The 25,722-nt window shown below is 45.2% G+C and overlaps 1 protein-coding gene across 5 annotated transcripts in view; it reads left to right on the top strand.

Annotated features, from left to right (window-relative positions):
• Positions 1-25,722, top strand: part of LOC121579328 (cell adhesion molecule 1) — a 467,092-nt gene that overhangs the window by 306,130 nt on the left and 135,240 nt on the right. For 4 of the 5 annotated variants that reach the window (XM_041893819.2, XM_041893818.2, XM_041893816.2 and 1 more), the window contains exon 2: positions 18,820-18,837. The exons of the other annotated variant lie outside the window; for it this stretch is intronic. In XM_041893819.2, coding sequence (XP_041749753.1) covers positions 18,820-18,837 — 18 coding nt within the window. The remainder of the gene's footprint in view (positions 1-18,819; positions 18,838-25,722) is intronic. 5 annotated transcript variants of the gene reach the window in all.

Genomic DNA, 25,722 nt, shown 5'->3' with positions numbered 1-25,722 from the left:
AGTGACTGCTGATGCACAACCAAATTGTGTTATTCTAACTCTCAACAGTAAGTTGCCCATCTCTGGTCTAGGGTTTACCGAGAAAAGTGCGACAAACAGAAAACATCCAGTCAGCGGCATTCCTGTGGGCGAAAACAGCTCGTTGATAAGAGAGGTCAAAGGAGAATAGCAAGAATCTTGCAAGCTAACAGACAAATAACGGCGCAGTACAACAGTGGTGTGCAGAATGGAATCTCGGAACGCACAACTCGTTGGTCTTTGTCACAGATGGGCTATTGCAGCAGACGACCACACCGGGTTCCACTCCTATCAGCTAAAAACAAGAAGACGTGGCTCCAGTGGGCACGTGATCACCAACACTGGACAATTGAGGAGTGGAAAAACATTGCCTGGTCCAACGAATCCCGGATCCTGTTGCGTCACACTGATGGCAGAGTCAGGATTTGGCGTAAGCAGTCCATGGCCCTATCCTGCCTGGTGTCAACGATACAGGCTGGTGGCAGTGGTGTAATTGTGTGGGGAATGTTTTCCTGGCACACATTAGGTCCCTTGACACCAATTTGGGGGGGGGGGGGTCCGACCCGGTAATAGATGGATGTACCTAATAAACATCATAATGATATGTATTTATTTTTCTTAAATTTTTGGTCTTTATTTTCCCTCCTGCCTTTATTGACTCACACCCCTCCTTACCTCGTGTCTCCCACCCATCCCTACGTCACATCTCCCACCCATCCCTACGTCACATCTTCACCCATCCCTACGTCACATCTCCCACCCATCCCTACGTCACATCTTCACCCATCCCTACGTCACATCTCCCACCCATCCCTACGTCACATCTCCCACCCATCCCTACGTCACATCTCCCACCCATCCCTACGTCACATCTCCCACCCATCCCTACGTCACATCTTCACCCATCCCTACGTCACATCTCCCACCCATCCCTACGTCACATCTTCACCCATCCCTACGTCACATCTCCCACCCATCCCTACATCACATCTTCACCCATCCCTACGTCACATCTCCCACCCATCCCTACATCACATCTTCACCCATCCCTACGTCACATCTCCCACCCATCCCTACGTCACATCTTCACCCATCCCTACGTCACATCTCCCACCCATCCCTACGTCACATCTTCACCCATCCCTACGTCACATCTCCCACCCATCCCTACGTCACATCTTCACCCATCCCTACGTCACATCTCCCACCCATCCCTACGTCACATCTTCACCCATCCCTATGTCACATCTCCCATCCATCCCTACGTCACATCTCCCACCCCTACCTCACGGCTCCCACCCCTCCCTACCTCACGGCTCCCACCCCTCCCTACCTCACGGCTACCCCTCCCTACCTCACATCTCCCACCAGCCATTCAGCTTTTTGAAGTCAGTGCCTTCTGCTGGCGGAAGTCTGACAGCCGCTGAAAATGGGATTGAGTGGTAAATTGAATTACGCCAGCGCACAATATGCCATAATGGCAGGTGTACAGAGGTGTATGGGTGGACAGCCTTGATTGGTGGCAGCTGTGAAAGCTAGTCTTGTCATATGGCCGATGTCTAAATGGAGTAGCGACGGTCCGTGACATTGTGTTAGTGAACAAGAGCCACATTTGGCCACGAAACGGGATGCAGGAGACGAATCCTCTCACGGTAGTTTTCCTCACAACATACTGTAGCTTGGCATCTAGGGTTCTGCATCATCTTCCAGAGCCGTCGTTATGAATATATCTTCTCTTATTTTCACTAGCCTATGTTTGGCAGGTCCACTTGTGTATATATATACAGTGGGGAGAATGACATAAGTATTTGATACATCAGAAAAGCAGAACTTAATATTTGGTACAGAAACCTTTGTTTGCAATTACAGAGATCATACGTTTCCTGTAGGTCTTGACCAGGTTTGCACACACTGCAGCAGGGATTTTGGCCCACTCCTCCATACAGACCTTCTCCAGATCCTTCAGGTTTCGGGGCTGTCGCTGGGCAATACGGACTTTCAGCTCCCCTCCAAAGATTTTCTATTGGGTTCAGGTCTGGAGACTGGCTAGGCCACTCCAGGACCTTGAGATGCTTCTTACGGAGCCACTCCTTAGTTGCCCTGGCTGTGTGTTTCGGGTCGTTGTCATGCTGGAAGACCCAGCCACGACCCATCTTCAATGCTCTTACTGAGGGAAGGAGGTTGTTGGCCAAGATCTCGCGATACATGGCCCCATCCATCCTCCCCCTCAATACGGTGCAGTCGTCCTGTCCCCTTTGCAGAAAAGCATCCCCAAAGAATGATGTTTCCACCTCCATGCTTCACGGTTGGGATGGTGTTCTTGGGGTTGTACTCATCCTTCTTCTTCCTCCAAACACGGGGAGTGGAGTTTAGACCAAAAAGCTCTATTTTTGTCTCATCAGACCACATGACCTTCTCCCATTCCTCCTCTGGATCATCCAGATGGTCATTGGCAAACTTCAGACGGGCCTGGACATGCGCTGGCTTGAGCAGGGGGGACCTTGCGTGCGCTGCAGGATTTTAATCCATGACGGCGTAGTGTGTTACTAATGGTTTTCTTTGAGACTGTGGTCCCAGCTCTCTTCAGGTCATTGACCAGGTCCTGCCGTGTAGTTCTGGGCTGATCCCTCACCTTCCTCATGATCATTGATGCCCCACGAGGTGAGATCTTGCATGGAGCCCCAGACCGAGGGTGATTGACCGTCATCTTGAACTTCTTCCATTTTCTAATAATTGTGCCAACAGTTGTTGCCTTCTCACCAAGCTGCTTGCCTATTGTCCTGTAGCCCATCCCAGCCTTGTGCAGGTCTACAATTGTATCCCTGATGTCCTTACACAGCTCTCTGGTCTTGGCCATTGTGGAGAGGTTGGAGTCTGTTTGATTGAGTGTGTTTACAGGTGTCTTTTATACAGGTAACGAGTTCAAACAGGTTTAGTTAATACAGGTAATGAGTGGAGAACAGGAGGGCTTCTTAAAGAAAAACTAACAGGTCTGTGAGAGCCGGAATTCTTACTGGTTGGTAGGTGATCAAATAGTTATGTCATGCAATAAAATGCAAATTAATTACTTACAAATCATACAATGTGATTTTCTGGATTTTTGTTTTAGATTCCGTCTCTCACAGTTGAAGTGTACCTATGATACAAATTACAGACCTCTACATGCTTTGTAAGTAGGAAAACCTGCAAAATTGGCAGTGTATCAAATACTTGTTCTCCCCACTGTATATATATATATATATGTTTTGTATTTGTATTTATTAGGGATCCCCATTCGCTGCTGCCAAGGCAGCAGCTACTCTTCCTGGGGTCCAAACACATTAAGACACTTATATTACACATAAAACAAAAGATAAAACAGTACATTATATAACACTTGAAAATATCATTATAACATTGACCATGATGCTCGAGTTGTTCTCCTCAAGCTGTAAAGCCAACCTTATTCTGTTGGTTCGACTAGTTTTGTGGACTCAGTGTTGCAGTAGTAATGCGTGACCAAGTCATTTGTAGAGATGGCATTGGTAATATTCAGCCTGGGCATTTCCTAGGTACTGTACTTCCTTCAAACTCTCTCTGACTGCCGTTTTCTGACCTAGTTACATTATACATCAAGTTTAGTGGTTCAAAACATACTGCTATTTTTACTTGCTCTAGGAAGGTGCAACTGGGGTTTCTGGGCAGCAAAATCTCAACACTGAGGATGAATAATTAGGGAGACACAGCTTTGACCCATCATTTCTGTCTCATGAGCAATATTTGGGGTCTAGAGAATTGCGCTTGTTGCCTCTTCTGCTTCCTCTCCCAGTTGCCCGTCAACCATTGTCATGCCATTCTGCTTCCCCATGCCCGTTTGAAAATAAGTGCACCCTAAGAGTTTCATTTCCGGGCAGAATGTCCTGGGGCTTGTTGTGGTTTTTCAGGAATAATCTGTACTCCGTAATGGCAAGCGGGGAAGGACTTAGGTTGGCCTAGCAGTCTGCAGAAAATCAGCCGTTGTGCCAGTAATGTGCAAGTTCTCCCACTTAAAAAGATGAGAGAGGCCTGTAATTTTCATCATAGGTACACGTCAACTATGACAGACAAATTGAGATTTTTTTTTCCAGAAAATCACATTGTAAGATTTTAAATGAATTTATTTGCAAATTATGGTGGAAAATAAGTATTTGGTCACCTACAAACAAGCAATATTTTTGGCTCTCACAGACCTGTAACTTCTTCTTTATGAGGCTCCTCTGTCCTCCACTCGTTACCTGTATTAATGGCACCTGTTTGAACTTGTTATCAGTATAAAAGACACCTGTCCACAACCTCAAACAGTCACACTCCAAACTCCACTATGGCCAAGACCAAAGAGCTGTCAAAGGACACTAGAAACAAAATTGAAGACCTGCACCAGGCTGGGAAGACTGAATCTGCAATAGGTAAGCAGCTTGGTTTGAAGAAATCAACTGTGGGAGCAATTATTAGGAAATGGAAGACATACAAGACCACTGATAATCTCCCTCGATCTGGGGCTCCACACAAGATCTCACCCCGTGGGGTCAAAATGATCACAAGAACGGTGAGCAAAAATCCCAGAACCACACGGGGGGACCTAGTGAATGACCTGCAGAGAGCTGGGACCAAAGTAACAAAGCCTACCATCAGTAACACACTACACCGCCAGGGACTCAAATCCTGCAGTGCAAGACGTTTCCCCCTGCTTAAGCCATGTCCAGGCCCGTCTGAAGTTTGCTAGAGTGCATTTGGATGATCCAGAAGAGGATTGGGAGAATGTCAGATGAAACCAAAATACAACTTTTTGGTAAAAACTCAACTCGTCGTGTTTGGAGGACAAAGAATGCTGAGTTGCATCCAAAGAACACCATACCTACTGTGAAGCATGGGGGTGGAAACATCATGCTTTGGGGCTGTTTTTCTGCAAAGGGACCAGGACGACTGATCCGTGTAAATGAAAGAATGAATGGGGCCATGTATCGTGAGATTTTGAGTGAAAACCTCCTTCCATCAGCAAGGGCATTGAAGATGAAACGTGGCTGGGTCTTTCAGCATGACAATGATCCCAAACACACCGCCCGGGCAACGAAGGAGTGGCTTCGTAAGAAGCATTTCAAGGTCCTGGAGTGGCCTAGCCAGTCTCCAGATCTCAACCCCATAGAAAATCTTTGGAGGGAGTTGAAAGTCTGTGTTGCCCAGCGACAGCCCCAAAACATCACTGCTCTAGAGGAGATCTGCATGGAGGAATGGGCCAAAATACCAGCAACAGTGTGTGAAAACCTTGTGAAGACTTACAGAAAACGTTTGACCTGTGTCATTGCCAACAAAGGGTATATAACAAAGTATTGAGAAACTTTTGTTATTGACCAAATACTTATTTTCCACCATAATTTGCAAATAAATTCATAAAAAATCCTACAATGTGATTTTCTGGAAAAAAAAATCTCAATTTGTCTGTCATAGTTGACGTGTACCTATGATGAAAATTACAGGCCTCTCTCATCTTTTTAAGTGGGAGAACTTGCACAATTGGTGGCTGACTAAATACTTTTTTCCCCCACTGTACACAGACACGCACATACACAAATGCACTCGCTTCATCGTAGTGTGGCACAAATTGCTAATTGCTATGGGCTGTTTGTTCACACCACTGCAAAATCCCAAGAGCTTCTGAGAGTCTGGAGAGTGTGCAATGTCCCACTTCTTTTATTGTCCCACACTTCTAATAGGCTGTTAGGCTATATCTGCACAATACCACTGATACACTGCTCATTGGGTAAAGAGATTTAAAATGTAATTTGATGGCCTCGGTGCTGCAATATCTGCAATAGGCCGGGTAACCTTTTCCCCCGTAATCGGCACTTTGTAGCTGAATGTCAGTAGCTTAATTTAAACGGAGGGGCGCTTAGAATAACAGCTGACCATTCATTTGTTTGCTCCACTCTCAGTTCCTCTCAAGGTCTATGTCATGACAGTGCAGTAGCTGCCACCATAGTAATATAATCTATATCATTCTAGTTCTGTGGCTGTCACAACCCCAAACTACTACAGTATAAGTGTTTGCCCTGAAAGTTTGCAGCAGGTGAAAGAGAAGAGTTTGGGGATTGCTTCTGCGGAACTTGGGACGGTTGTTGTTGTTGGAAGAATTACTGCCACCTCCAAGTGCAGCCAATCCTCTGAGGTAAATGTGTTTAGCCCTGTGTGCCGCGCAGAGGGGGGAGATGCGCAGAGGGGGGAGATGAAGACAGCTTGTGTGCCGCGCGGAGGGGGGAGATGAAGACAGCCAGGGTGTGTGATGAATGATGACTCCTTCAACAGCAGCTGCCCCATTTTCAGCCCGACGACGACGTGCACTGCGGCGACCCTCTGCCTCCTTATTTTCTTTCTCTCTGTCTTCCACCTCTCTATCTCATTCTCTTTCTCCTCCCTGTCTCTTTCTCACACTCTCTCTCTCTGTTATCCGACTGGCAAGGAAGGACTTTTGAGAAGGGAAAGAGCCAGAGAGACAGGGCGAGAGAGACTCAAAGCCTGCGGGAGGATTTTGTGTAGTCCCTTCAGACGTCTTCAAGGATAGACATGTTACTGATGCAAGTCTTCTGGGGTTTACTCAAAGGACGTTCGGGCTTTCATCCCTGACATGAAGGTGGAAGGGACGTTATTGGGCCTGTGACATCACAGAGCCTTCTTTAGAGAGTGGCCTAAAAAGGAAGTATCTTCTACCTCCACCCTTTGAGTAAGGAGTTCTGTAATTGGTTGAAACGGCTGCTCTTTCCCTTTTCCATTTCTGGGGGTAATTGGTGTTTATGAAGTATTTATGGCCACTCTTTGCCTATGTCAGCTCAATGGAGTAAGATATTCCCTCTGTTTTTAAATTTTTTCTCCTCTTTTTTATTCCTTGAATAAGAGTGTTTTCTTTTTTACTCTGGCTTATGCATTCATGAATTCAGCGGCGTCATGAATTGTTGTAATTATATAAGCGTTAGAGGCAACCAGAGGTGGTTATTTTGGTGCGATAGCTGCAGTCTGCTGTCTGCCGTCCCATCTGTGACAGTGACTTGGGGGATGGAAGGGATGCCCCTTGCCGCTCCCTGCTAATAAGCAGGTTTTATCTGGCAATTAAACTAAAGGCGATGAAAATATAGTCACGATTGTTTACAGATCAATCAAGCGAGGATCCCCGTGTTCGCCTGTGAAGCAAGCTTTTCTTCCATCGCAATATAAACACAATTAAAAAGGGAATGGGTAAATACATTACATTTACGTCATTTAGCAGACGCTCTTATCCAGAGCGACTTACAAATTGGTGCATTCACCCTATAGCCAGTGGGATAACCACTTTACAATTTTTATTTTTTATTTTTTTATATATCTTTTAATTTAGTTTGTTCATTTTATTTTGTCTATTTTTTGTTCTCATTGTTTTTTTTTTTTTTTTTTTGGGGGTGGGTAGAAGGATGGATGGGCTATCAACATGGGCTTGACACCAGACATTCAAGGATGTTTTTTTTTTTTACCACAACTCAATGTAGGCAGAATGGGAGCTTTAGGGGGGAAAACAACAATCGGTGCAGGTGAAAATGAGTGTACCCTGTCTTTGTCAGAGTGCAGTGGGAAAAGCGGCAGCTGTGTATTCTGCAGGCCCTGTGTTTCTCTTTTGCCTTGTCAGAGACAGTGCAAAATCATTCTCCCCCTCCTCTTTCATTATTTGACTGTTTATCCTACTGTACAGGAATGCACACTTTCTAGCTGACTGCATCACTTGTTCCTGCTCATGCATTCTCTGCAGATTCAATTATACGCTGGACACAATGAAACAATATGAGAGGATGAGAAAGAGAGGGAGGTACAGACAGAGAAAGGGTAGGACAGAAATAAAGTAAGGGAGAGAGAGATGGATAGAGAGTGGGTTGAGGGACAGAGAGGGAGGGAAGGAGGGAGGCTGATGCAGAGCAGTCCCGGAAGTCATGTATTTATGTTGGGGGAAAATCAGTGATGCTGTAATGGCACGCTAATGTATAATGATCAGCAGTGTCCTCCTAAATGAGAGGATTAGTCCAAGGGCCCCAGCTGTGCAGAAATAATGGACCCTGGGCTCAGTGGGGGTCCAACCTACGCTTGACACAACAAAAATATAAAAAATGGGGGATCCCACCACTGACACCAGCACGCACTCATGGTCACTGTAGCATGTTGTTGTCATATATCATACGAGGCCCCCTGCTCTCCTGTTAGATAGTGACCGCCGGACAAACAGCAGAGATCTAGGGGCCCCATTATGGGTTGTGAGCGTCACAAGGCTTATCACCAGCATTACAATGGTCCATTGTCACGGCTCCATTGCACGGACCCCGACCCCTGTTAGACAACCAGGTGCAGTTTGCTGGGTATAAGCAAACAGATGCTCACTAATGCTGACCTTCTTGGTCTTTTTATAGGGACCTGTTGGTGAATGACCTGGAGGTTCAATGACAAATAGTATATTTGCTATCGCCCCCACTATAATACACATACAGTATATTACCCTGGTCAGTGGTCATATAATTGATTTGCTGACAATGACCATCACAGTTGGAGTGAACCTCCATGACCAACAATAGTGACCATCTAAACATGTAGCCTAGTGTATGTGAAGAGTTGTTGACTGAACAAAGCCCTCACCACAACACAACACGAGGTAGGCTATATGTTGCCTGGGATGAGAGTGCCTTTGAAGAGGAATGGGGGGGTTGTTGTCATTTCTGTCAGGCAGCGTCAGGGCAGCCTCCAGGTTTGAACATGGGGTTTAGGAGAGAATATGTGGCTAATAGCTGACTGCGGGCAACGCTCTCTTTTGTGTACTCTGATCCGGTTGGATTAAAGCATCCGTCTTTCTGCCTCTCCTTGTAATGGTATTAGCTGCCTAGAACGGGATATGTTTTAGTATTCTGTTAGAGATTGAACGGGATCTTAAGCACTTATTGTATGAATTGTCGATATTGTACGAATTGGAATTCGTAACATATCATATGAATTGCAGGAATGGGGGGTGGAGGGTGTTTGCAGGACATAACATAAGAAATGGATGACGTTGTACACAATTGTACACCATTTTCAGGGACCCGTTTTGGCTCATGAGTGCCACTTTGAAAACTACTGGCTGAAATGATACAAAACCTTTATAACGCATCTTTAAAGAATATCTGATATGTGGACAGGACCAAGCTGATTCAATTTAGTAAAGAGCCAAAACCAGGGCAGAGAGAGGAAATGGAAAAGCAGGGCATTGTAGTCCCAGCAGCAGCACGACTCAAGGTATCTGAATAGTTTGGAGTAAATCTTTGTATTGGAGCACTCTTTAGCCTACCTCTAAAACTCATTTTCACCAGGATGGGAGATGTGTTGAATATGTGGCACGTAGGCTACATTGTGAAGGTTTATAGATTTTTTTTTTTTTATCTGGATGAAAAGTAGGTAGCCAAATGTTTTCTGCATATCAACATAAATCTAATAGGCCTAATCTTATTGATAATCAGTCACCACAACAGTGAAAAGATCTTCAATAGATTGTTCTCTGATTTGACATCTCTCAACATAACCTAGCCGAGCAATAATTATATATTGGCAGTATGCGGAAAAAAAACCTGAACTGAAAAAATTAAATAAAACAATGTAGGCCTAGCTTATGTGTTGGCCTTGGCATGTTTGCTAAATTTCACTTTCTCCCCCCTTAAAATAAATATTTGTTATTGAGTAGTAATTAAATTCCTTTTATAAAATTCCTTGCATTGTTTACAATAGTGCAGGGTTTATGGATCTGTTCTGTTCAGAGGTCGGAGGTCGCGCACGACAGTTGCCGACAGTTTCCCCCCTCCAAGCAGGGCAGTGTAAACAGAATTGTCTCGTTGAGCTCAACACTCCTACAGTAAAAATGTTAATAGCAATACAGAGCCCTGTGTGGAATAGTCCAGCGTGCCCCAAAACAAAAAAGCTGTGACCAGTGATAAGATAGAGTTTCTGGCCAAAGCACAACACAACATATGGTGGAGGGAGGCTCAGATAGGGACTGTCAGTGCTACAATAAAATACGAGTTGAGATTTTATTGTGTCCTGATTTTGGTGTAGGGCTGTAGGTACTACACAAGTGATACAATCAGGGCCGTAGATCACACTTAACATTGGCAATGGCCTTATATAAACTGGGTGATTTGAACCTGAATGCTGATTGGCTGAAAGTCGTGGTATATCAGACTGTATACAACATGTATGACAAAAAAATCGTTTTTACTGTTTTAATTACATTGGTAACAAGTTTATAATAGCAATAAGGCACCTCAGGGGTTTGTGGTATATGGCCAACATACCACGGCTAATGGCTGTATCCAGGCCGCGTTGTGTCTTGCCAAAGAACAGCCCTTATACGTGGTATATTGGCCATATACCACACCCCCTCGTGCCTTATTGCTTAAATATACCACAGCAACTACTAACGGAATAATTATTTAACCTCAAAACAGATGAGTTACTTTGCAGTTATGTACAGTCATGGTCAAAACATTTTTGAGAATGACACAAGGATTGGTCTTCACAAAGTTCGCTGCTTCAGTGTTATGAGATATTTTTGTCAGATGTTACTATGGTATACTGAAGTATAATTACAAGCATTCCATAAGTGTCAGAGGCTTTTATTGCAATTACATTTAGTTTATGCAAAGAGTCAATATTTGCAGTGTTGATCCTTCTTTTTCAAGACCTCTGCAATCCGCCCTGGCATGCTGTCAATTAACTTCTGGGCCACATCCTGACTGATGGCGGTCCATTCTTGCATAATCAATGCTTGGAGTTTGTCAGAATTTGTGGGTTTTTGTTTGTCCACCTGCCTCTTGAGGATTGACCACAAGTTCTCAATGGGATTAAGGTCTGGGGAGTTTCCTGGCCATGGACCCAAAATGTCGATGTTTTGTTCCCCGAGCCACTTAGTTATCACTTTTGCCTTATGGCAAGGTGCTCCATCATGCTGGAAAAGGCATTGGTCGTCACCAAACTGTTATTGGATGGTTGGGAGAAGTTGCTCTCGGAGGATGTGTTGGTACCATTCTTTATTCATGGCTGTGTTCTTAGGCAAAATTGTGAGTGAGCCCACTCCCTTGGCTGAGAAGCAACCCCACACATGAATGGTCTCAGGATGCTTTACTGTTGGCATGACACAGGACTGATGGTAGAGCTCACGTTGTCTTCTCCGGACCAGGTGTTTTCCGGATGCCCCAAACAATCTGAAAGGGGGTTCATCAAATTACTTTACCCCAGTCCTCAGCAGTCCAATCCCTGTACCTTTTGCAGAATATCAGTCTGTCCCTGATGTTTTTCCTGGAGAGATGTGGCTTCTTTGCTGCCCTTCTTGACACCAGGCCATCCTCCAAAAGTCTTTGCCTCACTGTGCGTGCACTTATGGTACTTCAGTGCATATTAACCTTTGAATAATGAAGAGACGTCACACACAATCAGCACAGTGCATCACAACGCCAAGTAACAACATAACCTCATCTGTGGCTTCTTCTGCCTCCGCGGCACAACTTACACAAAATATATCAAACTCGACATTCACAATAAGTCCTCCTGAAACACTAAGAAACTTACATTAGTTCAAGGTCACCAGGTTTTATATTTTTCCCATTTGTTGGCGCCACCCATGATTGTGGTGCTGACCTCGCCTTTCTCTCACAGGTCACGCTGGGACACGGCGGGGGAATTTGCCCATCACCACCGGCTTATCGGTGTGACAGTGTGAGCATCTAATTGTGGTACCGCAAACAGCTCAGTCCCTCTCCTTACTGACTCAAGCTCAGAGCGTGGATGAGCGAGCCAAGCCTTCCAGTGTAGGGGAAGGGAGAGAGAGAGAACGAGAGAGAGAAAGAAAGAAAAATGGTTCATAGGTTTCATAGAGCTCCACTGATGGCGAATCGCATCTCTGCATGTCTGGCAGACATATCAGTGTGGATGTCGGATCACCACCTCAAGCTGAACCTCGGCAAGACGGAGCTGCTCTTCCTCCCTGGGAAGGACTGCCCGCTCCATGATCTCGCCATCACGGTTGACAACTCCATTGTGTCCTCCTCCCAGAGTGCAAAGAACCTTGGCGTGACCCTGGACAACACCCTGTCGTTCTCCGTCGTTCTCCGCTAACATCAAAGCGGTGACCCAATCCTGCAGGTTCATGCTCTACAACATTCGCAGAGTACAACCCTACCTTACACAGAAAGCGGCACAGGTCCTAATCCAGGCACTTGTCATCTCCCGTCTGGATTACTGCAACTCGCTGTTGGCTGGGCTCCCTGCCTGTGCCATTAAACCCCTGCAACTTATCCAGAACGCTGCAGCCCGTCTGGTGTTCAACCTTCCCAAGTTCTCTCACGTCACCCCGCTCCTCCGCACACTCCACTGGCTTCCAGTTGAAGCTCGCATCGACTACAAAACCATGGTGCTTGCCTACGGAGCTGTGAGGGGAACAGCACCTCCTTACCTTCAGGCTCTGATCAGACCCTACACCCAAACGAGGGCACTACGTTCATCCACCTCTGGCCTGCTAGCCCCCCTACCTCTACGGAAGCACAGTTCCTGCTCAGCCCAGTCAAAGCTATTCGCTGCTCTGGCACCCCAATGGTGGAACAAGCTCCCCCACGACGCCAGGACAGCGGAGTTACTGACCACCTTCCAGAGACACTTGAAACCCTACCTCTTTAAGGAATACCTGGAATAGTCTAACAGTAATCCTTCTACACCCCCCCTCCCCCAGTGGTGGTTGTCCCACTGGCTATCCTAAGTTGAATGCACCAATTTGTAAGTCGCTCTGGATAAGAGCGTCTGCTAAATGACTTAAATGTAAATGTAATAGAGCTCCACTGTGTCACAGTTCAACAGCGGCTGTCTTCTCATCCCCCCCGGTGTGTGTGTGTGTGTGTTTGTGTGTGAGTAAGTGATGATTCAGACATGTAGATCTCTTTCTTACAGTCTGTGTCACTCACATACACACAGTCACAGTGACACACACACACACACAATACAGTATTGTCTCAATAGCAAGAGGAAGGCTCTCACGGTAATGTAGTCACAATTGGGTCACTGGGGCTTTGAAAACAAAACACATTGTCACATTGTTGTCTGGAATAAGTTCAAATCCATTTTCATTCAGGGTTTGATTCACTGAGGCGGCTTGTAAGGGAGACAATGGGAGAGTGGTATTGATAATTACTTTTTAATGTGGCACACTCATCATGTCCAATTTCATAGCCTTCTAGCTGCATATTTCCGATTTAATCACGGCATAATGCGGTTATACTGCACCTTTTGAATGGGGTGGAGGAGGAGGACCCAGCCACAACCACCTTTCCCTTAACAAAATGTCTTAGCTGTGCCATTCAGACCTGGGTGAAAATAGTTTGGCTATTGTTTTCTTTCAAATATGTTGTGTGTACTTGATTTAGGGCTGGCACTTTTGGGACTACTACATGAAAGGTTGACAAGGTTAGAGGTATGGAGTGTGGTGGTATGGTTCCTCTGATAAGGCCTTAGATCAGTGGAGGAAAGGGTTAAGAAATAATGTTAATGTAGAGAGTTCAGCAGAGGGTTAATGCTGTCAGAAGCTCCTTGACTTGATAGGATGTTTCTGACTTTAGCAGATTGCTACAGTATGTATAGATTATTAATCTAGGTCTGCATTACAAACCAGATTCCTCATGCAATAAGGTCTGTATTTTATATTGAGGCTTCGAATGGTCATTTTTTCTACCGCTATAGAGTTTTTTTGCAGGTCTCTCACTCACGTGTGTTTTTTGTATGTGTCATGCATGGGGATGTGCATGGGTATGTGTGTGCGAGAGAGAAGGCCAGCCTGTCTTTGAGCTGGTTTCCGTAACCATTTTGTGAAGTGAATTGTTCTTGCGGGCTGTAGAGGTGAATTTAAAGAGAGGCATCAGGCCTTCATTAATGCAGCACAGGCTGGCTGACCCCTGGTTAATGTTCCTATCATTTCTAGAGGAGAGAGCAGCTACCTTTCATTTGAAATGACTCATGTTTAATGCATCTCTCTGGTTATATCATTTAACCTCACCTCCGGGGTTGGACTGTTGGAGGGTTGGACGGGTGCATACCGGCGACACGGCCATGCCGGGCAAGAGTGGAAGAGGGGTTGGCAGTTACGCGGGTTAGCCAGGCAGCCCCCCTCAGGACCGGTGGGGTTGAAATGGCCATGCAGAGTTATTCTGACCTGTCTGGCATTTACTTAACATAGCGAGCCCCTTCCCCCTGACCTGTGTTCCAGGAACCTGATCTCCAGGGTGGCCCAGGTCCCCCATGGGTCTCTGAACCACTTAGTGGCCCTGGCCTGGCCCATGACTGGAATCCTTAAGCAGGAGGGACGCGGTGGTGCTGGGGTTTTGGATGCGCTCTGTGTGTGTGTATGTGCGTGTGTGTGCGTGTGCGTGTGTGTGTGTGCGCGTTGATGGCTTTTAGCCTACTAACAGCAGAGTGAGTAAGAAACATTTACGGGTGATTCATGTCTATGTATCAATGTTGATGCATGAATCGATTACTGTGCTCTTGGAGGCCTGGAGGGCTTTGGACGGTCCTGGCAATACGACCTCAGAAACCTACCCACATCCTGGTTTACTCTTTCCACCTGCCCATTACTCTCAGGGTGAAAACCTGAGGTCAGGCTGACCGAGTCCCCCAGATGGTCCATAAACGCCTTCCAGACCCTCGATGTGAACTGAGGACCCCGATCAGACACTATATCCTCTGGCACCCCGTAGTGCCGGAAGACGTGTGTAAACAGGGCCTCTGCAGTCTGTAGGGCAGTAGGGAGACCGGGCAAAGGAATGAGACGACAGGACTTAGAAAACCGATCCACAACGACCAGGATCGTGGTGTTAACCTGTGACGGAGGAAGATCTGTAACAAAGTCCACCGATAGGTGTGACCACGGCCGCTGTGGAGCGGGGAGAGGTTGTAATTTACTTCTGGGCAGGTGTCTAGGTGCCTTGCACTGAGCGCACACCGAACAGGAAGAAACTTAAACCCTCACGTCCTGAGCTAAGGTGGGCCACCAGTACTTCCCACTAAGACAGCGCACTGTCCGACCAATGCCAGGATGGCCAGAAGAAGGTGACGTGTGAGCCCAATAAATCAAACGATCGCGAACCTCAGACGGAACGTACGCACGACCCACTGGACACTGGGGGGGAGTGGGCTCCGTGCGTAACGCCCGCTCGATGTCCGCGTCAACCTCCCATACCACCGGTGCCACCAGACAAGAAGCCGGAAGTATGGGAGTAGGCTCCCTGGTCCGATCCTCTGAGTCGTATAGCCGGGACAGAGCGTCTGCCTTAGCATTCTGGGAACCTGGTCTATACGATAGGGTGAACACAAAACGCGTGAAAAACATGGCCCACCTTGCCTGACGAGGATTCAGTCTCCTCGCTGCCCGCATATACTCCAGATTGCGGTGGTCAGTCAAAATGAGAAAAGGGTGTTTAGCCCCCTCAAGCCAATAACTCCACACCTTAAGAGCTTTCACAACAGCTAACAGCTCCCTATCCCCCACGTCGTAGTTTTGCTCCGCCGGGCTGAGCTTCTTCGAGAAGAAAGCACAGGGGCGGAGTTTGGGAGGCGTACCCGAGCGCTGAGACAGTATAGCTCCTATCCCCGCATCGGACGCGTCCACCTCGACTATGAATTGCAAGGAAGGATCCGGATGAGCCAGCATGGGAGCCGAACCGCCCTTTAGCAAAGAGGTTATGGGAGCTGCTACCTGGCCAAAGCCCCGGATAAATCTCCGGTAGTAGTTGGAAAAACCCAAAGTCGCTGCACCTCCTTTACCGTGGTAGGAGTCGGCCAATTACGCACGGCTGAAATGCGGTCACACTCCATCTCGACCCCTGACTCTGACAAGCAGTATCCTAAGAAGGAGACGGACTGTCTGAAGAACAGACATTTCTCTGCCTTAACGTACAGGTCATGCTCCAACAGTCTACCAAGCACCTTGCGCACCAGGGACACATGCTCGTCGCGTGTAGCGGAGTATATGAGAATATCATCTATATACACCACTACACCCTGTCCGTGCAGGTCCCTGAAAATCTCATCGACAAAGGATTGAAAGACTGAGGGAGCATTCATCAACCCGTACGGCATGACGAGGTACTCATAGTGACCAGAGGTGGTACTAAATGCCGTCTTCCACTCGTCCCCCTCCCGGATACGGATCAGATTGTACGCGCTCCTGAGGTCCAATTTTGTGAAGAAGCGTGCCCCGTGCAATGACTCCATCATACTAGCAATGAGAGGAAGAGGATAGCTGTATTTTACGGTTATCTGATTTAGACCTCGATAGTCAATGCACGGGCGTAAACCTCCATCCTTTTTCTTCACAAAAAAGAAACTCGAGGAGGCAGGGGAAGTGGAGGGACGAATGTATCCCTGTCCCAGAGATTCGGTGACATATGTCTCCATAGCCACTGTCTCCTCCTGTGACAGAGGATACACGTGACTCCTGGGAAGTGCAGCACCCTCACTGAGATCTATCGCACAATCCCCTCGTCGATGGGGTGGTAATTGAGTCGCCTTCCTTTTACAGAAGGCGAGAGCCAAATCGGCATATTCTGAGGGAATGTGCATTGGGGAGACATGGTTTGGACTCTTCACCGTGGTTGCCCCTACGGAAACACCTACACACCTTCCCGAGCACTGAGGTGACCATCCCTTAAGAGCCCTCTGTTGCCACGAAATACTGGGGTCATGGGTGGCTAGTCAGGAAAGGCCCAGCACCAGGGGAAACGCAGGAGTATCAATAAGGAAGAGACTAATTCTCTCTTCATGACCCCCCTGTGTCTCCATCCGAAGTGGAGCTGTGACCTCCCTAACCATACCTGATCCTAATGGGCGACTATCTAGGGCACGTATGGGGAAGGGCACATCTAACGGCAATATAGGAATCCCTAATCTATGCGCAACCAATCTATCCATGAAATTCCCAGCTGCGCCGGAATCTACAAGCGCCCTATGCTGGGAATGTGGGGAGAACTCCGGGAAAATAACATTAATCATCATGTGAGCAACAGGGAGTTGGGTGCCTACTCACCTGGGATGATCCCCCAGAACCCTGCCTGCTGCCTCGATTCCATGAGGGTCTTCTCCTGCACCGGCCCGCAGTGTGTCCTCTGCGGCCACAGTTGGTGCAGGAGACCACCCCCTTGCTCGGTCTCTCCGCATCAGCACTTCCAAGCACCATAGGTGTGGACTCGGAAGTGCTGGGGGATGGACTGGACGGACCCTGATCTGGACGTCCGCGGGTAGCCAACAGGTTATCCAGCCGGATCGATAAATCTACCAGCTGGTCCAGGTTAAGATTAGTGTCCCTGCAGGCCAGCTTCCGACGAACGTCCTCCCGTAGACTGCATCGGTAGTGATAAATCAGGGCCCTCTCGTTCCATCCCGCGCTGGCTGCCAGTGTCCTGAAATCCAGGGCGTATTCCTGTGCGCTCCTCCTTCCCTGGCTGAGGTGAAACAGACGCTCCCCCGCCGCTCTCCCCTCAGGCGGATGATCGAATACTGCCCGGAAACGGCGGGTAAAATCCTCATAACGAACGGACTCAGCGTCTATTCCACCCCACTCTGCGTTGGCCCATTCCAGGGCTCTGCCCGACAGACAGGAGATGAGGGCGGACACGCTCTCGTATCCCGAGGGAGCCAGGTGGATGGTGGCCAGGTAAAGCAGGAAACCCTTACACCCGGCAGCTGTCCCATCGTATTCCCTCGGGAGCGAGAGCCGAATACCACTGGACCCAGGGTTTGAGGATCTTGATGGAAGAGAAATCGGCGAAGGAGGAGGTGTAGAAAACCCAACTCTCTCCCATCGATCCATGGTGTGGATCACTTGATCCAGAGCCAAACCTAGTCTCTGCAGCATGGTCGCGTGCTGGTGGATGCGTTCCTCCACCGAAGCGCTGGGATCGGGCGTGCATGCTGACTCCATAACGGGTGCGTGATTCTGTCAGCGTCTGGGTGCAGTGGGGAAACGGAATCAGGCGCAGGACACAGAACTGAGAATAAATGGCTTTACTCGACTCCAAGTAAATATTAGCAAACCCTCCACGCAGGGAAGAGCAAAAACAACAGCTCAACAGACGACGTAACAAAGAACAATCATGCACACACTCAGGAGGGAAAACAGAGGTAATATAGGGAAACTAATAAGCCTAATGAATAACAGGTGTGAACAATAAAGACAGAACTAGTGAGACACAGAAACATCGATCGGTGGCAGCTAGTACTCCGGTGACAACGACCGCCGAAGCCTGCCCGAACGAGGAAGAGGGGCAGCCTCGGCCGTATCCGTGACATGTGCTTGCTATTTAGACCAATTCTGAGATGTTCAATATTAAGATATGTTTATTATGCTATGATTATGTCACTTGCTATGTTGGTATTGAATATGACTTATAACTGAACAGTCATCCTTTACTGGTGACTTGAAAATGCCTGGTGTGCTATTGAATCTATGAAACCATTCACTCTTTTCCCTGAGAAGAAATCGAGCACCCTAGAAATCCTCTCTCCCTGCCTTCTTAAAAGCAAATCTAAGTTTATTAGTCGCGTACACAGATAAGGAGATGTTAAAGCAGGTGCAGCGAAATGCTAGCTTCATGCTATGCTGGTGAGATAGCTCTCCTCTGCACTGGTGACTGTTGGAGGCTGTTAATCTGTGGTGAATGGAGCTAATCGCTAATACTAACGCTTCTCTTTTCTTCTCCCTCCCTTCCCCTTACACAGGAGCTGCTCAGTACCCAGGTAAACTCCCTACCTCCTTCTCTCTTCTCATTTACTTCTCTTTCTCTCACTTGTCAAGTACCCTTCTCTTCTCTCTTCGTTTTTACTGAATGGTCGCCTCTCAGGGTCTCTGTTTGTGTGCTGCATATTAACTAACACTGGTATCGCCATATCAATTCTTTTCTCAGGCTTTCTTTTTCTCTCTTTCTTTCTGCTCTGCTTTTGTACGTCTACCGCCACCGCTACATAGCTGCTGATGGACTATCTGTTGCTTCTGTCCCTGCTTTTGTTTCTTCTTCACTTATTTTCTTCCTCATCCCTCTCTTGTTCTGGATACCTTTTGCTCGCTATAGCTGGTCTAGGGTCCGTTTTGTTGAGTACTGCATAATGGATGATGGAAAACATCAGGGCAGGGAGAGCTGATCTGAAACCAGATTATATGAGCAGAAGGTAGCCAGACTCTAGAGCTTCAGCTTGTCACATTCTCTTTTTCTTCTCAGTGTTGTTTTGTGTTAGTGTTTTAGATGTTGATGGTCTGTGGTATGTGAAATTGTTTCCATTGTCGATTAAATTAATAATTTTTGTGAATGAATTATGATATTGGAAGGACTTTTTTGATGAACCAGTTAAAAAGCTTATCACCTCACATGCCACACTATAATCTATCGCAAGTTATTCATAGTGGAGTTATTTTGATACTCCTTAGCAAAACCTCAGAGCTTATTTTAAGAATGCCACTTCATTCATACTTAGACACTGTGAAATGGATGGCATGCCTGGACATGCCGGATTTTAAAATAACACCATTCTCTAATTTGCCTGCTAACAAGGGCTGTTTTAATCAAAGCCGTCACCAATTATCACCTGAATTGGCCACTCAAACACTGAAGTTTGTGTTGCTCAATGGCACCATGGCAAACTGGGTTGAATTCATGGGTTGGAACTAAAATAAGTGAGAAGCTACAAAGTAAGGTGTCTTTTTTGTCTTAACCTTTGATTGTCTTTCATACAGTCCGCCACAATTAAATAGCACTTTAGCAGATAGCATACAGTTACTACTCTCTCACAAACTATAGCACAACTCCAGTCATGGAGTGTGCACATCTTTATTCCATCCCAGCTCATCTAATCATGGTCTAAATTGAACACTTAGTTAATTCACTGAATCAGGTGTGTTGGTGCTGGGGTGGAACCAAAGCCTGCACACTCTGTGGCTCTTGAGGACCAGAATTGTCCAACACCTTCACAGCCTCATATCCGAACCCCACCGTTAGCTTTTAGCACGTTAGCCAGACTTACTGTAGACAGAGGTTGAGGACAGTCAGACGTTGAAACTAGACTTCTACCATGGGCAAAGAAACCCAAAAGAGGTGATGATATTAATTAACAATCATTTTGATCCGAATGTACAAATTGTTCAAAGAGATCCGCAAGGTAGATGGATTATTTTAAATATGTTATTGGAACATAAACAGATTTGGCTCATTAATCTATACGGTCCAAATAATGATGATCTACGCTTCTTTGAAAATACACTACCAGTCTTCAAGTGCTGTCGCAAACACCATCAAGCGCTATGATGGACCGCCACAGGAATGGAAGACCCAGAGTTACCTCTGCTGCAGAGGGTAAGTTTATTAGAGTTAACTGCACCTCAGAAATTGCAGCCCAAATAAATAAGTTCAAGTCACAGACACATCTCAACATCAACTGTTCAGAGGGGACTGTGAGAATCAGGCCTTCATGGTCAAATTGCTGCAAAGAAACCACTACTAAAGGACACCAATAAGAAGAAGAGACCTGCTTAGGCGAAGAAACACGAGCAATGGACATTAGACCGGTGGAAATGTGTCCTTTGGTCTGGAGTCCAAATTTGAGATTTTTGGTTCCAACCGCCGCTTCATTGTGAGATGCGGTGCGGGTGAACAGATGATCTCCGCATGTGTAGTTCCCACCGTAAACCATGGAGGAGGAGGTGTTGTGGTGTGGGGGTGCTTTGCTGGTGACACTGTCTGTGATTTATTTAGAATTCAAGGCACACTTAACCAGCATGGCTACCACAGCATTCTGCAGCAATACGCCATCCCATCTGGTTTGGGCTTAGTGGGACTATCATTTGTTTTTCAACAGGACAATGACCCAACACACCTCCAGGCTGTATAAGGGCTATATTACTAAGAAGGAGAGTGATGGAGTGCTGCATCAGATGACCTGGCCTCCACAATCTCCCGACCTCAACCCAATTGAGATGGTTTGGGATGAGTCGGACGGCAGCATGAAGGAAAAGCAGCCAACAAGTGCTCAGCATATGTGGGAACTCCTTCAAGACTGTTGGAAAAGCATTCCAGGTGAAGCTGGTTGAGAGAATGCCAAGATTGTGCAAAGCTGTCATCAAGGCAAAGGGTGGTTATTTGAAGAATCTCAAATATAAAATATATTTTGATTTGTTTAACACTTTTTTGGTTACTACATGATTCCATATGTGTTATTTCATAGTTTTGATGTATTCACTATTATTCTACAAAGTAGAAAATAGTACAAATTAAGAAAAACCCTTGAATGAGTAGGTGTGTCCTAACTTTTGACTGGTACATTTACGTCATTTAGCAGAGCGACTTACAGTTAGTGGCGTTTGCAGCGACATACATTATTTTTTATATTTTTCATACTGGCCCCCCCCGTGGGAAACGAACCCACAACCCTGTCGTTGCAAACGCCATGCTCTACCATCCCTGCCGGCCATTCCCTCCCCTACCCTGGACGACGCTGGGCCAATTGTGCGCCGCCCCATGGGTTTCCCGGTCGCAGCCGGCTACGCCAGAGCCTGGATTCGAACCAGGATCTCTAGTGGCACAGCTAGCACTGCCTTAGACCACTGCGCCACTCGGGAGAGTGGTACTGTATATATAATAATTGATCAAGCAATACAAGACTCTATTATTATGCTGGGAGATTATAATACGGTTATAAATACCACAATGGAAATCACACTACATTTTACATTTTAGTCATTTAGCAGACGCTCTTATCCAGAGCAACTTACAGTTAGTGAGTGCATACATTTTTCATACTGGCCCCCCATGGGAAACGAACCCACAACCCTGGCGTTGCAAGCGCCATGCTCTACCAACTGAGCTACAGGATGCCTGAACACTACAAACCCAAATGCACTTAAGGAAATCACAAATATCATGGATATAATGGAACTAGTGGATATATGGAGGCTTAATGATCCTGAACTAGTGAGATGTACATGGTGGAAGCTCAATCAAACTAGTCGTCTTGACTACTTTCTTATGTCATTCTCGCTGGTCTGACCATCAAATAATTGGCATATACATTACTCTTACAGAATTTCCACGTGGGTAAGGATATTGGAAATGTAATCTAAGCCTATTGGATGACAACTTGTTTTTAACCAGGACAGAAGAATTTATAACTAACTTTTTCTATAACATAGGTACAGCAGATCCCCTTATTGTATGGGATACTTTTAAATGTGCCTTTAGAGGCCATGCAATTCAATACTCATATTTAAAACAAAAGCAATGAAAGTCAAAATAATCCATATTAAGAAAGGATATAGAGAGAGAGACTAACAATACATATGGATATCAATAAAAACAGTACCAGAGGCACAGAATATGTTAGAGGAAAAACAAAAAGAAATGGAGGAACTTATTCAAGAAAGATCAAGTGTAATATGTATATATATATATATATATATATATATATATATACAGTGGGGGAAAAAAGTATTTAGTCAGCCACCAATTGTGCAAGTTCTCCCACTTAAAAAGATGAGAGGCCTGTAATTTTCATCATAGGTACACGTCAACTATGACAGACAAATTGAGAATTTCTTTTCCAGAAAATCACATTGTAGGATTTTTTATACATTTATTTGCAAATTATGGTGGAAAATAAGTATTTGGTCACCTACAAACAAGCAAGATTTCTGGCTCTCACAGACATGTAACTTCTTCTTTAAGAGGCTCCTCTGTCCTCCACTCGTTACCTGTATTAATGGCACCAGTTTGAACTTGTTATCAGTATAAAAGACACCTGTCCACAACCTCAAACAGTCACACTCCAAACTCCACTATGGCCAAGACCAAAGAGCTGTCAAAGGACACCAGAAACAAAATTGTAGACCTGCACCAGGCTGGGAAGACTGAATCTGCAATAGGTAAGCAGCTTGGTTTGAAGAAATCAACTGTGGGAGCAATTATTAGGAAATGGAAGACATACAAGACCACTGATAATCTCCCTCGATCTGGGGCTCCACGCAAGATCACACCCCGTGGGGTCAAAATCATCACAAGAACGGTGAGCAAAAATTCCAGAACCACACGGGGGGACCTAGTGAATGACCTGCAGAGAGCTGGGACCAAAGTAACAAAGCCTACCATCAGTAACACACTACGCCGCCAGGGACTCAAATCCTGCAGTGCAAGACGTGTCCCCCTGCTTAAGCCAGTACATGTCCAGGCCCGTCTGAAGTTTGCTAGAGTGCATTTGGCTGATCCAGAAGAGGATTGGGAGAATGTCATATGGTCAGATGAAACCAAAATATAACTTTTTGGTAAAAACTCAACTCGTCGTGTTTGGAGGACAAAGAATGCTGAGTTGCATCCAAAGAACACCATACCTACTGTGAAGCATGGGGGTGGAAACATCATGCTTTGGGGCTGTTTTTCTGCAAAGGGACCAGGACGACTGATCCGTGTAAAGGAAAGAATGAATGGGGCCATGTATCGTGAGATTTTGAGTGAAAACCTCCTTCCATCAGCAAGGGCATTGAAGATTAAACGTGGCTGGGTCTTTCAGCATGACAATGATCCCAAACACACCGCCCGGGCAACGAAGGAGTGGCTTCTTAAGAAGCATGGAGGAATGGGCCAAAATACCAGCAACAGTGTGTGAAAACCTTTTGAAGACTTACAGAAAATGTTTGACCTGTGTCATTGCCAACAAAGGGTATATAACAAAGTATTGAGAAACTTTTGTTATTGACCAAATACTTATTTTTCACCATAACTTGCAAATAAATTCATTAAAAAATCCTACAATGTGATTTTCTGCAAAAAAAAATTCTAATTTTGTCTGTCATAGTTGACGTGTACCTATGATGAAAATTACAGGCCTCTCTCATCTTTTTAAGTGGGAGAACTTGCACAATTGGTGGCTGACTAAATACTTTTTTTCCCCACTGTATATTACGTATTGGATCACAAAAAAATACAACTTTTACATTACTGTGTAGTTTACCAATAAAATGGTCTGACGATGAAGTGGACATACTCGGTTTTCATATCATGAAAGAAAGAAATTATCTCATTACAATACATTTTAATAGAAAGTCAGCAAAAATAGATAAGATCTTGCTACTATGGAAAGGAAAATACCTGTCTATTTGTGGAAAAATCACCCTGATTAACTCTTTAGTCATATCCCAGTTTACTTATTTGCTTATGGCCTTGTCTACAGCTATTGACTTGTTTTTTAAATTATATGAGCAAAAAATATTCCATTTTATTTGGAACGACAAGCGAGACAAAATTAAACGGGCCTATTTATATAAGGAATATGAATTTTGAGTGCAGAAATTATTTAATAATAAAGTATTAGACCTCTCACTAAAGGCTTAAGTCATTCAAAAGTTATACTTAAATCCGAACTGGCTCTCTAGCAGATTAGTAAGAATGTTTCACCCCATGTTCAAGAATAGCCTTTTTCCCTTTATTCAGATTACAACCTCTCACTTTTGGTTATTTGAAATGAAATCATCTTCAAAATATCGCTATTTTTAAAACAAGCCATAGAAAGTTGGTTGCAATTTCAGTTTAATCCACCAGAAAAGACAGAACAAATATTACAACAAATATTATGGTTAAACTCAAATATACTAATTGATTGAAAAAAACAATATTTTTGCAAATAATGTTTAAAAAATGTATAAACTTTTAAAATTATATCATAAATAGGACTGGTGGAGTTATGTCACACAAGCAGCTAACAAAAGTATATGAAAATGTCTGCTCTACTCAAAATTACAACCAAATAATTGCAGCATTAACGCAAAAATGGAAGAGGCAAGTGGAAGGGGGAGAAAGTAAGGAACTTTTCTGCCGGCCCTGCATTAAAGACCAAAAAAGTATACCAGTTTCATTTAAGGACCAAAAAATTGACAGCTGTGCCATATAGATTGCAAAATAGTTGGGAAGAGATTTTCGATGTACCGATTCCATGGCACATGGTTTATGAACTGATACACTAAACGCTGGATTCAAAATGTAGAGTTTTTTAATTTAAATTATTATACAAAATTCTTGCAACCAATAGAATGTTATATACAGTGCTTTGCAAAAGTATACATCCCCCTTGACGTTTTTCCTATTTTATTGCATTACAACCTGTAATTTAAATTGATTTTTATTTGGATTTCATGTAATGGACATACACAAATAGTCCAAATTGGTGAAGTGAAATGCAAAAAATTACTTGTTTCAAAAAAATTCTAAAAAATAAATAACGGAAAAGTGGTGCGTGCATATGTATTCACCCCCTTTGCTATGAAGCCCTTAAATAAGATCTGGTGCAACCAATTACCTTCAGAAGACACATAATTAGTTAAATAAAGTCCAACTGTGTGCAATCTAAGTGTCACATGATCTGTCACATGATCTCAGTATATATAAACCTGTTCTGAAAAGCCCCAGAGTCTGCAACACCACTAAGCAAGGGGCATCACCAAGCAAGCGGCACCATGAAGACCAAGGAGCTCTCCAAACAGGTCAGGGACAAAGTTGTGGAGAAGTACAGATCAGGGTTGGGTTATAAAAAAATATCAGAAACTTTGAACATCCCACGGATCACCATTAAATCCATTATTAAAAAATTGAA

This window comes from Coregonus clupeaformis, chromosome 13 (genome assembly GCF_020615455.1).
Source record: "Coregonus clupeaformis isolate EN_2021a chromosome 13, ASM2061545v1, whole genome shotgun sequence".
Classification (NCBI taxonomy): domain Eukaryota; kingdom Metazoa; phylum Chordata; class Actinopteri; order Salmoniformes; family Salmonidae; genus Coregonus; species Coregonus clupeaformis.
Note: the sequence above shows the minus strand (reverse complement) of the source record. Positions and strands in the feature narration are given on the sequence as shown.